Source organism: Microtus oregoni, unplaced genomic scaffold (genome assembly GCF_018167655.1).
Source record: "Microtus oregoni isolate MIOR12 unplaced genomic scaffold, Mior012 000017F_ref0000208, whole genome shotgun sequence".
In the NCBI taxonomy this organism is placed as follows: domain Eukaryota; kingdom Metazoa; phylum Chordata; class Mammalia; order Rodentia; family Cricetidae; genus Microtus; species Microtus oregoni.
Genome location: NW_024543076.1, coordinates 5,517,839 through 5,534,703, shown reverse-complemented (window position 1 = coordinate 5,534,703; position 16,865 = coordinate 5,517,839). Strand labels below are relative to the sequence as shown.

Genomic DNA, 16,865 nt, shown 5'->3' with positions numbered 1-16,865 from the left:
TTCATATACTTGCCAAGAGAATTACCAATTTTTCTCAATATGTATGTATGTGTGTATATATATATATATTACATATATATATATAAATAAAAACTCAGAGACAGAAATTGGGGATCAAACTGAAGGTCAGAAAAATAAAGCAGTCAGCCACTGGCTCTTATCTCGACCTCAGTCCGAAAATGGTGATCCTGCCTCAAGGAATTTCAGAATGAGACTGAACCTGAGAGCTGGCTCCTCCGATTTTATAATCCTCTCTAGTTTTGGGATTAAGGGCGTGTACCACTACCACCTGGTTTCTAAGGCAAGCTAGTGTGGTTACTGGAATTAAAGGTGTGTGTCATTGATGCCTGATCTGTAAGGCTGGCCAGTGTGACTGTTTTACTTTTCTGATCCTCAGGCAAACTTTATCTATTAGAGTATAAATGAAATTCCACTCCATGTATGTATATACACAAACACATATGTCTCACATATACATATCATATATATATGTATATATATACATGTATGTATATAAATGGTATCCTTTCATGACGCCATCTTTCTTATCTGGACTCCAGCAGGTATTCCCTTCCTCCTCCACTCTTACTTAACCTACATCTCCATAGAGCTTTCCTTCCTTTCATATCAGGAAGTGAACTTCCTTTCTTTTGAGTGATATATAGCCTGTCTTTTGGTATTCTCATGTACTACTTTCCTTGAGTAAAAATTCAGTATTTGGTTGTGAGCCTAGCCTTTAACGGCTGAGCCATCTCATTTGAGATGGGCAATGGTGGCACATGCCTTTAATCCTAGCACTTGGAAGGCAGAGGCAGGTGGATCTCTGTGAGTTCAGGGCCAGCCCGGTCTGCTAGGGCTGTTATACAAAAAAGCCTTGTCTCAAAAAAAACAAAAAACAAACAAACAAACAAACAAAAAAAAAACAGAGCAGTTAAGAGTACTTGGTCAGATGCAACCAATAGTTTCTAGCTTTGACACAGGAGATTTTACCTCTGACTAAGCTCCTCCTTCTGCCTCAATAGGTTGTCTTTTGTGGCCTCTAAAAACTCAAAAGATTCTCTAGCTTACATACTAATATCCTTCTTGTTACGGTTCAGGGAGCCTTGACCTCCACCCCCTCCTCTGTATGCATGGGTAGTCCAATACTGACTTCCTCAGAATTACTTTTGTGAGTTCAGAAAGAACTAAGTCTGAGTGGCCATATTGGTTTTGTTTCTAGATCCTTTCTAGTCTTCAGAATGGAAAGAATATGAAGGTCTGAATACGGTGCCTCCAAGTCTCTTTTCCTAATGTGTCTTCAGAATGCTTCTAAAGTCAAATGCTTTGCCCTTCCCAGTTTCTAACCTTTACCAGTTTTGTTTTGTTGTGTTTTTTCCAAGACAAGGTCTCACTTTGTTGCCCTGGTTGTCCTTGGATTCACTCTGTAGACCAGGCTGGCCTTGGCCTGCCTCCCCCTCCCAAGTGCTAGGATTAAAGGTGGATGCCACCATACAGAGTTTCAACAAATTTGTTTGAACTGTTGAGTGTAAGCGTAATTTCTGACCATTTGAAGTCTAGTCTCATTCTCATGTTTTACTGTAGTTTGATAACATTCTCTCTCAGGTTTTTTTTTAATTTTTTAAGTGTTCATATGTTACCATAAACTAAGTGCAAGCTAGGAAGTCCTTGGTGTCCCTAACACCAGCCTCACTTTTTCACCCTAAATTCAATAGAAAAGACTCACCAGATCATCTTAGCCTTGTGCCCCAGCTGTACCCACAAAGGTGATTTGGACTTCAGTGCTCAAATATATTTCTTTCTTGCTCCCATTTGTTTTAGTGGAATTATTATCTATAGACTAACGTTGAAGCCCAGGAATTCTTTCCTTATCATTGCTTGTTTTTTTCTTATTTTTAATCAAAACCAGTTTTTAAATATTATATCTCACTGAATATTCTTGCCCAAACCCAAAATTAAGTTCATCTGGCTAATGCTTCTATTTCTTTCACTTTTTTGAGACAGCACATAGCCCAGGCTGGTCTTGAACTTGCTATGTAGCTGAGGATGGCTTTGAATTCCCAATCCTCCTGCCACTACATCGCAAGTTCTGGAATTGCAGCTGTGTGTTTCATCCGTTCTGACTGGATTTTTGTGTATTTGAGTTCATTGGGTCTTCGCCGTTTCTGCTGTGTGTTCACAAGTCCAAATTTCCTGCCCTAGTAAAAGTTGATGATCTAGTTTTTGGGGAGATTTCTGAAGCCTACACTGCTATGAAGATTATCTTCCAAAATTATTAATATGAGATGCCTATTATATGCTAAAAAGTCTTTCCATTTGGGAATGATGAATTTTCCTTTTTTCATGGTGAGCCAAATAGAAACGTGGCAAAAAAAAAAAAAAGGACATGTGGGACCTTCTTAATCACGTATGTATGATTATCAGCTATGACTTCTCTATAATGTAGTTTACATACTCTTAGATTCATTCCTTCCCAAACACAGTTTTTATTTATGATAAACCAGTTGCTGGTTTGAAAAGCAAAACTACTTTTGACCACTGCTGCTCAGGAAATGTAAACGCGTTGTCAGTGAGAGTGCAAACGGTTTCCTTCTCTTAGCCATTGCTCAGGGTGGGAATTCTGAGCACAGGTTATAGACTCTTGATAGGAATTGCCTCACAGCAAGACTGTTCTGCTGTTCTTAAACTGCATTTTAAGCCTTTGACTAGACCTGAAAGCCCTGACCTTGGCTGTCCTGATTTCTAGGACCAGATTCTGATATGCTTTGATTCAGCCCGTGTATTTTAAAGGCTGAAAACTCCTGACCAACTTTAAACCAAAATTTATTTTCTTCTAAGACATGGAAAAGGCATTTCCACCCTTTGCTCTTTCCCCTTTGATAATCAGAGAGACCCAGAGTATATGTGAGATATTTCAAAGCAGAGCTTAATTAAATTATTATAGCTAGAAAACTGGAAGCAGACTTCCAGAGAATTTTGCACTGGGAAAATAAAATGCAATTTAGGTGTTCCTCTAAGAATCAACAATAAAATGAAACTGCCATTTCTTATTTGATAATGAGAGAGACTATTTTGCATGTGTTTTTGATGTCACTGGCTTTCTGTGTAGCTCAGTTTTTACTCTTAAGCTTCTAGAATATGGCTACCTAAGTTAGAAGCAGGAAATGTTCTGAAGAATTACGTAAAACTTGGGTGGTTGATCTGTTTTTTCTACAGCTTTTGAAGACCCTGATAGTGCCGTTGATGACCGAGACAGTGACTATCGCAGTGAGACCAGCAATAGCATCCCTCCTCCTTACCATACAACTTCCCAGCCCAACGCTTCTGTGCACCAGTTCCCTGTGCCAGTGCGATTGCCACAGCAGCTGTTTCTTCAAGGCAGTTCCCGGGACTCTTGCAATGATTCTATGCAGAGTTATGACTTTGATTATCCAGAGCGTCGGGCACTCAGGTCGGTATTGATCTAGGTCCTGTGATGCAGCTGGCAGGCAGGATGCTGGCGTTCTGATGGAGGTGATAGTGGAAGTGTAGCAGTATGACAGGCCAGACTAGAAGCATTTAAATGTAGGTTCTTGCTCTCTTTTCCACACACTTATATTTAGACGTTTCCAGTAGGAATGCTTGTTGTGTGATCCTATCTGTGACGACATGCCCACCTGGGGTGGTTGGCTGAAAAGAGGCAGGCAGATCTCTGAGTTTGAGACTAGCCTGGTCTACGGAGTGAGTTTCAGGACAGCCAGGGCTACACAGAAAACGCCAGTCTCTAAATAAATAAATAGATAAATAAATAAATAAATAAATAAATAAATAAAATAAATAAACCTAAAAGAAAAAAGTTTGTCCTATTCCATCTCCTTCCTGGATTAGTAATTTTGACAAACCATTTACTAAGATTAAAACAAGTAAAGCCACCAATATAAGTGTTTGAGTAGTGTTTCCTGTTTGAGTATTTCCCTAGAAGTTTCCTAAGACCAATTTAGTCTCATAGCAGATTTGGTATTTTTGCTGGAACTTTATTTAATTCATTTTATTAACTTCTTAAGTACACAATATTTATGATTGGTATTTTTGCTGGAACTTTATTTAATTCATTTTATTAACTTCTTAAGTACACAATATTTATGATTAAATAAATTAAGGTACAATATGGCAGTGAAGAATCTCCCAAGCACACCTATGGTCTTTCTCGAGCCCATCTCTTTTCTGTCTCCTAGTTCTCTTCCCACTGTTACATTCTATGTGCTCTTCTGTAGACTATTGTCACATATTATGAGTATAAAGGAAAATCATACCTTTGTACTCCTCCCCATTCCCCAATTTAAATTTCAATAATTAAAAAAATTATTTTCAACTTAAACTGTGAGGAAATAATACAATGAATACTTGTTGCTTAGATTTATTAGTTGTGTTAACGTGTAGCCACATTTATTTGATTTCATGATCACTAAAATGTTTTTCCATCTACAGTGCTGTTTTTCCTGACATCTACAATAAGTTGCAGACATTTTGTTACATCACTAGAAAGTACTTCAACACATAGCTTCTAAAAAGAGGACTTATCTTACGTAACCTCAGTGCTCTGATAATACTAAGAAATTTTATATACAGTGACATTATCTAATACACAAATAATTTCTCCAGTTCTCGCAGTGTTCTTTGTGCGCATTTCTCCTTTTTCCAAATTGTATTGTATTTTGTTTTGAATCAGGATCTCATGATGAAACTGTTTTGTAGTTTTTCTTCTTAAAAATAGTATTTTTCCTTTTAAAAATGGTTTATTTATTTTTATTTTATGCACATTTGTCTTTTGCCTGCATAAATATCTGTGAAAGTGTTACATCCTCAGGAACTGGAGTTACAGACAATGATGATCTGCCATGTGGGTGCTGGGATTTGAACTGAGGTCCTCTAGAAGAGCAGCCAGTGCTCTTAACCACTGAGCTGTCTCTCCAACCCCTATTTTTCTTTTTGATGTATAACTCTAGTCAAAAATCATGAAGCATTATGCTTGGTTTCCCTGTTTCCTTAGTTTCCTTTAATTTAGCAATATTTCTTTGTGTTTTTTCCCTGCTGTGTAAGATACATTTTTTTGAGGAATCAAGGTCTTAATTTGGTCTTATTTGATTGCTTCTTGGTATTTAGAATCAGTTTAAACATTTTTGGCAGAAATACTAGATAGGGTGCTATTTTCTTCTTAGTTCACCAGGAAATAATGCACTTTATCTTATTGTTAGGGACACTTTATTTAATATATTGGTAAAGAAATCTAGTATATGCTGTATTGATCCCCATACTCTTTCTCATTTATAGGAAATCAATATCTGGGATTACATCTTTAGTGCATTTTCCCAACAAATTTTACCAATAATTTTTAACATCTATTGATTCTTGCTTGAATCATTTACTTTATTGGTGAAAGATTAGTTATTTTTTAAAAAATCATCCCAATTTAGCTGATAATTTTGACTTTTAAAATTCACCAGATCATAGGAATGACCTCACCCTACCCACATTTCACCAATTGTACACTGGTGAGTTTTTATCTAGAGCTTTAAAAGATCATCTCCTGCTAGAAGTATTGTCAATGAAGTTTTTTTATATACCAACTATAGCATTAGTTTTCAATCTTCTGAATCTGAAAATGAAATAATATTAAGAATCATATAGAAGTTGGTAACCATTCCTTAATGGTTTATTGAATGAATGCTTGCACTTTTTGCTTGTTTGTTTGGTTCTGGCAGTGCCAAGAATTGAAATTTCTGCCTTGTGCATGCTAGGGGAAGGATAGTCCTTTATTTTTATGTCCTCAGTGCTATATATTCACAGACAAAAAAATTGCAATGCTTCAAATAATTTGCTTGTTTGGTCTTATACTCCTGATAGCTGAATGTTATTTTTGGGATGAGTGTGTTTTTTTCTTCTTAAAAGATACACTTTTGGCTATAATTCTGTGTATACAACCCCAAATATAACATTCAGCAAGTTAACATTTAGATTTCCTTTTATGCTCAAACTCATCAACAAATGTAGGTTTCTTGGAATCTTTTAATGCTTTTTCTTGTGTATACTTAACAGTTCAAACTTGGGCATTGTATATTCAATGTGGATATTAATATAACATATAAATTTTGTATGTTCTCAGAAAATAAAAGAAACTGAGCAAATAGCAGTGATAAATGGTAACAAGTGAACTTAAAAGTTGTTCTTAAAGCTGTTGTTTTTCTTATGTAGAAAAGCTCTGTATTGCACAAGATTCATTGACACATGTGGATTTCCTTTTCATGTTTTTTCAGTTTGATTTTTTAAATTGTATTGGCAGTTTTAGTATTCTAAACTCAATGAACAGGTATTCAGTCTTATTACTTATTCCTTCCTTTTCTCTGTTTCTCCTTTTTCATTTCTCTCATTCCTCCAATTTTACCTTCTTACATCAGACAAGACTGGCAGGCTAAGAATGACAAAATTAGGATTATTTCAGCGTTTTCTAATGTTAATTATGAAGAGCAAGAAAATAAACAAGAGATGAATGAGAAAACATCTCAAGACTTTCTAGAAAACAGTGATATAAATTTGAAGGAAGTAGGGGTAAAAGAATCAAGAGCCTTTTCAAAAGCTGATGAGAACCATCGCCAACAAAAACAGCCGGAGGACAGTTTGAGAAAGATATCTCCCAAGAGCAAGCACACAGACTCCTCTGCTGCTTTTGATTTTGACTGTAAGTGTGAAGCACCTACATTTTCCAGATATCCTCAGAAATATCACACAATAGATAGAAGGAGAAAAAAATTCTTATACAAACATTCTGAAGATAATGAAAGATGGCATTATAATACCAAGATTAATCCCAAATGTACATATCCTGATACTGATAATTCTAGCTGTTGTCACATTGAAAAGAAGAAATTGAACTATCCAGTTTTGTTCCCTTACAAAAATGGATTTGTGAAAAGCAGCACCTGGAACATGAACTCGGAAAGCCGTGATTGTGGTCTTCCCTATTGCTTAAGGAACCATGGAAACTCTTCTGGCTCTAACCACTCTGTCACTGATTTTACTCCATTAGATATTCATGAAGATTCTACCAGCAGTACTTCTGAAGAACTTCTAGATTCCCCCATTTCTGATGAGCAGGAAACCATGTCGCCAACATGGCTTCCATCCAATGTCCATCATATGGGAGACTTTTCTGAAGACTGTTGTGTGGCACATTCAGCATTGCCATTACAAAGGATGAACTGTGATACAGATGCAGTGGGAAATTTGTCCAGATGCTCCATGGAAGATATGGCCCCTTCCTCTATCAAGGGACTCAAAGGGAACTATGTTGACACGATGGATGAGCTTCAGTGTTTGGTAGAAACAGTGTCAGAATATTTAGCAGAGAAGGAAGAAGAGATTAATAAATTTGGTTCCCTTTCAAAAACTACAAAACCACACAAACACAGCACTACTGTTGATAATGCAGGACAGAAAACACCTGAGGATCAAGCATCACCTTTTACTGTTACCCAGAATGCCAAGGCCAAAGCCGTATCTTTCCCTGAGTTGAATGGAGTAAAATGTGCTGTAGGTTCTTTATTCGGTTCACTAACAGAAAAGGTAGGTTCAGGCACAAAGCATCTTACTACCTCTGTGGAAAAACTGGTTCATTTAGGTCCCGAGAGAACAGAAACTCTTAATCAAACAGAGACAGTTAATTTGGGAACTAGCTCCAATGCCAACACAGTATTAGAGAAGAATCTTTCTGAGCAGTCTTTATTATCCTCTCAAACAACTGATGATAAGGATGCTGACAGCCATGGCAGAACCTCTGAGAGTGAGCACCTGGGTGATGAGGCTAAAGGTGTAAGCTTTCAGGACAGCACAGAAACTATGAGAAAGGACTCAGCTTCACAGAGTCAGAGTTCAATTATGAAGTCTGTTTTCAGCATGCTGAATCCATTAAAGATATTTTCTGAGAAAGAGGAAGACCATAACAAAAATGAAGACCGTAAAATGGAGAGGGAAAACTTTGTTGGGTGTGGTTCAGAGTCAGATCAAAGGAAGGGCATTTTTGACAAACAGAATAGAAGTCTTGTTGCTGTAAGTAGAAGTAAAATAGGAACTGTAGATCTCCAAATGCAAGTAAGGGAAGATTTGCAGTCCTTACAAGAGGCCAATGAACCATCAAACATAGCTAGTAGTACAAGTAAGAAAGGTGATATTGAAAATATATTGGAAGGAAAACCTTCTGTAGATCTTTCTCTGTTACAAGAACAACCAAAACTAAGTGCCAAAGATACTAGGGGGCATCGTGATGTAGCTGGTAGTACCCCTGCAAATCAAGAGCCTTCTGCAAAGCCATTAGAGGAAAACAAAGTTAACAGTGATGATGATCTCCTTGAGCCACTCAGAAAATCATTTAGTCAGTTTCTGTTTACTTCTCCTGAGACCCATCAAAAGGAAACTTTGTCAGAATCTGTAAAAATTCTTAAGCTGGAGGAAGATGAACAGGAAAAGGGTGCTAAGAAAGATGGACATTCATTTTCATTTAATGGAAAACTACGTATTCCATTTTTCACTGTCCTTAGCCATTCTGAAAAGCATCAGGATATAAAAGAGAAAGGAAGCATTTTTCCTTTGTTTAAATTTCCTCTCACTGACAGTCATAACACTGCTAATAACCAGAGTCTTCAGAGCTCAGTAGCAAGTACTGATAAAGAGAGCCTACAAAATAGCCACATGGATACCAGACATAGTTCAGTAAAATCTAGTCCATTTCCAGATAGTCATAATGATCTAGAGAGATTAGATAGTACTGAGGAATTAAATAAGAATGACCAAATAAATTGTTCTGAAAATGTTGGACTTAATTCATTAAAATCTAGTTCATTTTCAAATATTCATAATGACCCAGAGAAATTTAACAGCATAGAGGAATTTAATAAAATTGACCAGATACATTGTTCTGAAGATGAAAAACATAATACAGTTTGGTCTAACTCACCTTCTAATATTAGTGATTTTGGGAAATTTGGGAGTTTAGAGGAATTGAACCCAAGCAGCCACGCAGCAGTGGAGCACTATGAAAGAGCTGACCCTGAAGTTGTACCTAAAGAACACGTAACATTAGAGCTCCCAAAAGAACTTGAGACTCTTAAACAAGTGGCATTTCCCTCGATACCAGAGTCTTCACAGGAGCGTATTTCTGCCATCTCAAAATCCACATTGGTTGATGACATTAATGAAGACAAAGTCAAAGATAAAACTTCTAAAAAAGAAATACAAAGAGGCTTCCTTTCTGGCCTTTTAAACATGTTTACTTCTCTAGAAAACATGCCTAGTCAACAGGAATCCAATCTGAAAAATGATTGTTCCCATCACAAGATTAACATCTCAAGCCCATTTCTCTCTGGACTATTTGGTTTGATATCAAACAGCAGTGTGAATGATTATAATCCAAATGAGGCAAAGCTCATATCTTTAGATGACACAAAAAATTTGGATGGAACTAAGCATTTATCCACAGATGAAATCCCTGTTGATTCATGTGTGACTTTTGAGAAGCAGAGGAGCAAGGTTGAAAACAATGAAACGTCTAGCTTCATAAAAAGGTCTTTATCATTATTAAAAGAAACCATTCCATCATCTGATGGTTGTGTTGATAATCATCTTTGCCCTCCTACATGGAAAAACCAGGAGAGTGAAAAGCATTGCCCTTCTTCTGAGAACATTCTCCATTGCAATGAACAGGGTCTCTTAGAGAAATCTTTGGCTAAAAGGCCAACAGCACACCATATTCTTGAAGCAAAACTTCCTGAAAGGTCAAACAAGTTAAGTTCACCAGTATTTAATCCTAACATTTTAAGTAAGTCAAACCGTTATCAGGGTTTTGATGAGGACTGTTTTCAGTGGTATCCTGATATAAAAGATTTCTCTAAAAACTCCAGAAGACTTCAACCAGTTTATCATTTGTTGAATCCAAACACATTTCCATCAGCAGATGCTTTCTTGTGGCCTGACTCAGAAAACCCAGTAATAAATTTGTGCCAAAAAGATCAAAATGCAAATATCTTTGAGTGGGGCACAAATCCAAACAGTGTCATTTCATGTGACTTACCATATGAATCATCAGACCAGTTAGCATTTAATGAAGGTTACTTATTAAGAGGTGATATGTGGGCAACCACCTCATTATATGGAAACTCTGGTTATCTTCCAGTTAATGAGACCAAAAATTCACTAGAAGAATTGCCCATTGATTTAAGTTACTCTTCAGATTATGAGAAAATTATGTATTCCCTACTGGAGCAAGAATCAACAAGAATGGATGAAAACTTTCTTTTTTCAAGTTTTGGTTATGAGTACAAGGAGTGGTTATCATGTCTTGAACATGGAGTTTGGTGTCCCTCAGAGGATGGGAATTGTGGATATTATATGTTTCATGATGGTCAGTATATATACTCTCTTCTCACTGATTCTACTGGGCAGTATGTATATTTATTTATACCTGATTATTATTATCATGAATATTTGAATTATAATTTACAGACAGATGATCTCCCAAGTATTATGCTAGATGAAAACATTATTTCTACCCATAGTCTTAAAGTTCTTGACAAAGAAGATGATTTAATATGGTATGTTGAAGAAGAATCATTTGAAGATCCTCTTGATTTATCTGTAACTTTGCCAAGAAGTGAGAGGTCATTGTATGTAAATCTAGAAACCTTTTCTGAAGTACTTGAGTCAAGTTTTGATCAAAGGGATAAACCATTAGATTTTTCAGGCTATAATTCTCAAAAATTTAAAAGAGATTTCAGATCTTTCGCAGGGACATATGATGGTTTGGAAGATTTTGAGTATATTTTGGATCTTAGAAACAAACCTGGAACTATGAGCAATCATGTCGTAAATAGAGGCCAAATTATAGAAAGAGATATGAACTGGCCTTTAGCTAAAAAGTCATCAGCTCACCTTTCCAGGCTCCATTCTCTCCAGCCATCTTCTGAAGAAACGTCCTCTTTAATTCATCCAGAAAGTGTGACTAAAATTTCACAAAAAGAAGATACATCATCAGCGAACAAATTGACACCTGTATTTTCTGTTTTGGGTGCCTTAATTAAAAGTACTTTGAATTTTGACAAGACTGAATCTGTAGAAGCTTTGGTCATGCAGAAAGTAGATCAGCAATCAGAATTAGCTGAGCCCATATGTGCTGATCTCCAGTCACTAATCTTGAGTAAGCAGTTTCCGTGTAACTCCACAAAGGAAGAAGAAAGTTATCCTGAGGATTTGGAGAGGCTAACAATATCCAGTATTCAGCAACCAGAGTTTACTGACAACATAAGGCAAAATGGTCAGATGGAGAAAGAAAGTTTATTAAAATCTAGTTTTCAAGTAAGCCAAACAACTTTTAAAGCTAAAACAGATGTAGATGATGTTAAAATTATTACAGCAAAGCCTATTTCAAATCCTCTTGCACCACAGCTTAGTAGAGATGAACATAAAAATTGTGAACGTCTGCAGGACCCGTCTTCCAAAGAGTCTGACAGAACTTTGCTTAAGAGTGCATTGAGACTCTTTGGTTGGGAAGAAGAGTCTTCAGTAAGTCCAGTGACAAATGAAACACAGGCTCTTGGAATTATGGACCTTTTTAAAACCCAAGTGAATAAGGAAGAATCGTCAAACTTGGAAAAGAATGATGATAAAGGTGGAAAGATTTCATTTCAGGAAAAAAAAGAATCTTCTGGCATTTCAAATTTTTTTGGTACCCTTGGGGATTTCTTTAAAACCAATGTGTCTCCCAAACAGATAACTGAAAATAGGTCTGGTTCTTCAGTGACTGGTGAGCATGAAGACCGGTCAAATCCTAACCCTGTGCATTTAGTGGGTCAGGATACTGGAAATTTTCCTCCTATATCAGTTTCCTCAAAAAAGAAGATTAGAATTAGAAGTCTGAAGAAACAGACTACTGTTGATGACAGTAGGCTAAGTGAGTCATCAACCAGGGAGATGCAGAGTAATGATTTGAAAGAAAAAGAGGTACCTTTCAGAGACCATCAGGCACAGCAGTCAGCAAGTTCACCTGTCTTACCAGGTAGTCCCAAAGAGTCTCCCAGAGGCTATTCAAAAGGAACTTATGCCGTATCTGTAGGAATAGAAGTTCCAAGGAATAATAAAATGTCTTTTGATGATCTGAGCAGAAGAAATACAAATGAACAGGATCATTTTCCTAACAAAGAATGGAATTTTTCAGCTGCTACATCTCCATCCCAACAAGAGCTTCCAACCAGAAAGAAGATATTTTCTTTCTTAACTGGATCTGAAAAAGCTGAGAACAAAGCTCCTGCAGCTCTCCCAAGGGCCAAATCTCAACCAGAAGGGCTATTCACACTTCCTTCCTTTTTCTCCACCACTAACTTAAGCATCAAGAAGGACACCTCTCGAAACACCACTGCTTTCAGTTTGTTTAACTTGTCTTTTTTGGATGAGAAGCAGCAGACCTCTGAGGAGAAGCAAAGCCTTCCAGCTGTTGCTCCAGTGACTGCCCAGCCCTGTAAGAAGCCATTTGTTTCTGTAGATGGTACAGACACAATGAGGGAAGGTTCTAATAATCATAAAGAAAGCATAGTCCAAAAAGCAGTTCATGAAGAGCAAGTGGCTCCTTGTTTGTCCGTTAACAGCACCACTAAGCTTACTACCTCCCTTGCAGACGAGCTTATAGAGAAAACCCAGGGAAAAGTGAGTTCTAGTAAGGAAGGAGCTGAAGGAGCAACTGTTTCTGATTTGGTGAATCAGTTGCCAGACAACATTGTTCCTCTTTTACCAGAATTTCAGGAACAAGCCCTAGGGGTAGCTCCTCATGAAGAAGAGACTTCCCACCAGGAAACCTTCCTCAAGGACTCAGAGGCTAAGCCTTTTCCTCATGGTAATGGGTTGATTGAAAAACTCAACGATTTAGATGTTTGTACTGAACACCAAAATGAAAGATTTACCACTGACCCATTGAACTTGCTGTTGGAGAATGCCTCTGGTAGTCTTTCAACACAGACCCTGGATTCACCTTATGCTTCTCCAGAGCCAGGGCATGCAGGGCTCTTCCGGAACCAAGATGCAGATAAATTAGAAGACAGATCAGTATTAGGTTCCAAAGTAGAAATGCTTTCAGGGCTGGTAACCAAAGTAAAATCTTTTTCTGGCTGTCTAATTGAACAGCCTAAGACTCTTTCTGGGCTTTTTTCTACTCCTAAATCTCCAAAGAAAAATTCCTTTTTTTCTTTTTCCTCTGATGCATCATCTCAGTCCCCCAAAAGTGAGTTGTTTGGAATTTTCAGAAGTCCCAAACCAGAGACACATAAACAAGAACCATCTGTATCTACTTCATGCCTTCAAAGTGGTTGTTCCAGAGACCCTGTAGGATCAGTACCTCCAGAAAAGTTGCATAGACAAGCTGCCTCTGCAGGACTCAATTCAGAATCTGCTCTCAGTGGCTGTAGCATGACTATGATTGGTGCAAAGACAGAATCGGATACCTTGATGGATAACTCCAAACTAACACCTGAGATGGAGAAAAATAATATTCCTGAAAATATTTCAGAATCCCCAGGTTTTGAAGCACTTGCTACATCTTCTGTCTCAGAGGATGATATGGGGCAAAGAATATCTTTGAGTGATGAATTAGACATGGGGATGTTGCAGGGCACAGACACAGAGGCATCATTGGAAGCAGAACATATTCCTCCTCCAACACAGCTACAACCAGAGCCTGCCTGGGTTGCTGAAGAGATTCCCCCTTTAAGCCAACCACTTCTTGAACCAGAGCCAGAGCCCGAGATCCAGATGATTGACACAAACCAAGAGTTTTTGGGGCCTGCAAGCTCTTCTCTAGAAACCAATACTTCACTGCTTGATAAGGCAGGAGTCAGTGGGAATACTACACTGGAAATACAAAGGGATCTCTCTTGTTCTTTGCAAGAGGAACCTGTGCTTTGTACTGAAGAACATTCTGGTATACTTCATGTGCAAAATGATCCACCTGCAGCCCCTCAGGAAACAGAGCAGGCAAGACCTCGTTTTGAGATCCCAAATGTGGCCAGTTGGCCAAAGTTTCACTTCCCATCCACTCCTTCTGACCATGGGAAGACACTGAGTTCTATTTTTAACCCCTCTTGCTCATCTGGTAACACGGCGGTAGAGACTGGCTTAATGTCAAGCTTTAAGAAGTTGTCCACTTTGTTTGAAGGAGCTAGTGAGGGGAGAGGAGGTGTTCTGGGAAGTGATCCAAAACTAGTGTTAGGAAATAAACTCAATATTTCATTTCCATGGTCAAAAGAAAATAAAGGAGCCTCTGAGCAAATGCCTAGAGAGTCTTCTCCTCCAGTTTTGGTTGTTAGCAGGGATCAGGATCTTATCATTAGCAAGACAAACAAAGTTTCAGAGTCTTCTCAAATACCTAGTGCTAATCCTGAGCCAGTTGACATCTATACTCAGTCCTCTGGAACCACTGGACAGTTGCAGGACAAACCAAGGGACCATACTCATGGGCTCTCAAGATCTGGGGAAGTGGAAAGGCAGCTGGAAATTCCAGCATCTGGAGAACATTGGGGTACAAACAACGATCTGTCTGGATCTGCCTGCCCTTCTGAGAAATACAAGGAAGAGCACTGCAGTATCTCTGGGCTACTTCAGCCAGAAAAGCAAGAAGAGATATCTGCTAGCACTGGCTCTGCTTTGAATGTGGGGCAGCTTGTCATTCTGGAGGATGTCAAGGAACCAGTGACCAACAAAAGGCCTGTTCTCAAACCAGGCATCATAAATGGTTTTAAGGAATTGACCATTTATGATGCAGATGACTAGTGGTAGATTATCATAGCTTACTTTTGTTCCACCCTGTGTCGTTCCTAGCACCTAAGCTTCATGTTAATTAGCAGCTAAGTGACAAAATCTAATGTATGGGGTTTTCCTTTTCTCACTTTTCTAGTGCCAAATAGGATTCATTGAGTGGACAGGGAGCATCTAGCATAAAGTAAAGAATATTTGCATGGTTTATTTTATTTTGTCTTTTATCAAATGGAATGGAGAAAGGAAAAAGGAAGGGACAGCGAGCATTTAAGTATCTATTAATTATAATTGTATAACAAGATAGGATGATTTCTTGGGACTTAGACTCTTATATTACAGTAGATGGTAATAGCTGTGGTTTGCTTTGGTTTTCTAAGTCTTCTAAGATGTCTCCCCAGTGGCTGTGAAGATATAAAGTACAATACAAACTGCAAAGGATGACTTAGGAACATATGTATTCCATATCCTATTCCACATGGATTTGTAAAACTTCTTCTAAGGTCTCTGATATAGACTATCACAGTGCTCTGGACTGAACAACTGTAACAAATGATAACCCTGGATTGCCATGATGCTTTACTCACAGCTGTAGTTCTTTTGCTGTTGTTCTTTCATCTGGAGCACTGAACAAGGTACATCTGTAGAGGTTGCTGCGGTTGCCTCTGAGCATAAGCACTCCAAGTATAGTTTAGGAATGCTACTTTAACCTCTGGCCCAAACATACACAAAGCATTAGATCTACTTAGAACAGTGGAGGGAGAGACAGACAAAGAGAGAACATACTGATCTACTTAGAACCCTGACCTGATACATGTTCTGATAATATGTACTGAAAAGTCAGAAATCAGCCTGAAAATAGCAGGTAATTGAGAGTACCCATTGGGAAAATCTCTTTGGGAAACATCAATGCTTTCTTTTTATCTGACCAGAGGTAATTATAAGAATTGAAGTTAAAGACTTGACCTTGGGAAAAATAAAATAAAATCAATTCTTTTTGCATAAAAGCTTTCCAGCAGGATACCTACTAGTAAGAAAACAAGAACTCTTGACTTAGGATTGAGATGTCCAAATAGACTGGCCTTGTCTCACTCATTTCCAAGTCCATCTGTCTTCATTAAGATTGACTGACATCTTTCCCTTGGAAGATGAGCTTCAGAGTTCCAGGGGGTGTCTTGAAATGTTCTTCTGACTAGTTTGCCTTTCTTGCCACCATCGTAGTTACTCTCAGCTACAACTGCTAACTCTTACAGCATGGAACACTTCTTTCTGTGCATGGGAATTTAGGTGATGGAGAGAGGACTGAACTGGCCCCCCTTCATAGATAGATAACTTTCATATAGTCCTGATTTAGAGGAGTTAGGCATAGTTCACTTTATGTATAACTGAGCCTCTAGACCTGAGACTCAGCTACAGATGGATAGATTTATCTTAGGGATATTTACCATGCCACTGAGGGTATCACTATTGCATTTGTGTTGGTGAGGCCTGTAGAATTCCCTGCAAAATTTCTTAATCCTGGTCTTCATCACCTAGTTGCTTCCATACTCCATTCTGCAGGGTGAAAGAACATGCCTTTCTGCTTTGCTAAGGCGCAGGCACATGCGTTGTAATTGTAGACGAAGCAGTAAGGACTTTTTAATTAAGTAATAGAAGGGGTGGAGCTCATTTACTGTACTTTACTATGTGGAATTTGGAAAACTTTAATCACAGCCACTGGAAAAGTTTTTTAGAAGACTGAGTAGCATTTTATAAATAAACAACAGGTCATTTTACTATTTCTTCATTCTACTGACAGGTAGCAATTCGGTAAAATATTCTTTGAAGTCAGAGCTGAAGTCATAGTTTAAGTGGTGTCAGAGAGCTTAACATGTTGTCTTTTTTCCTTTTGTGGCTGTTCTAAATGTCTAGAACAATTTTTCTAGATTGAAATGTTTGCCCTCACTTCCTAGGAACCTCCTATTTGTGTTTATTTCTGCTCCATGCAATTATTAGTTCCCTAGTGTATCTGTATTTGTGGTCTGGTCCTTGGTTTGCATTTATTTACT

The 16,865-nt window shown here is 37.9% G+C and overlaps 1 protein-coding gene across 6 annotated transcripts in view; it reads left to right on the top strand.

The window, feature by feature from the left end:
* The window catches only part of Unc13b (unc-13 homolog B), a 210,966-nt gene that overhangs the window by 112,041 nt on the left and 82,060 nt on the right, over window positions 1-16,865 (top strand). For 5 of the 6 annotated variants that reach the window (XM_041667766.1, XM_041667764.1, XM_041667763.1 and 2 more), the window contains one exon: window positions 3,214-3,448. In XM_041667766.1, the coding sequence (XP_041523700.1) occupies window positions 3,214-3,448 (235 nt within the window). Of the gene's footprint in view, window positions 1-3,213; window positions 3,449-6,740; window positions 14,769-16,865 lie in introns of all 6 variants that reach the window. The other variant, XM_041667760.1, reaches the window with a different exon arrangement.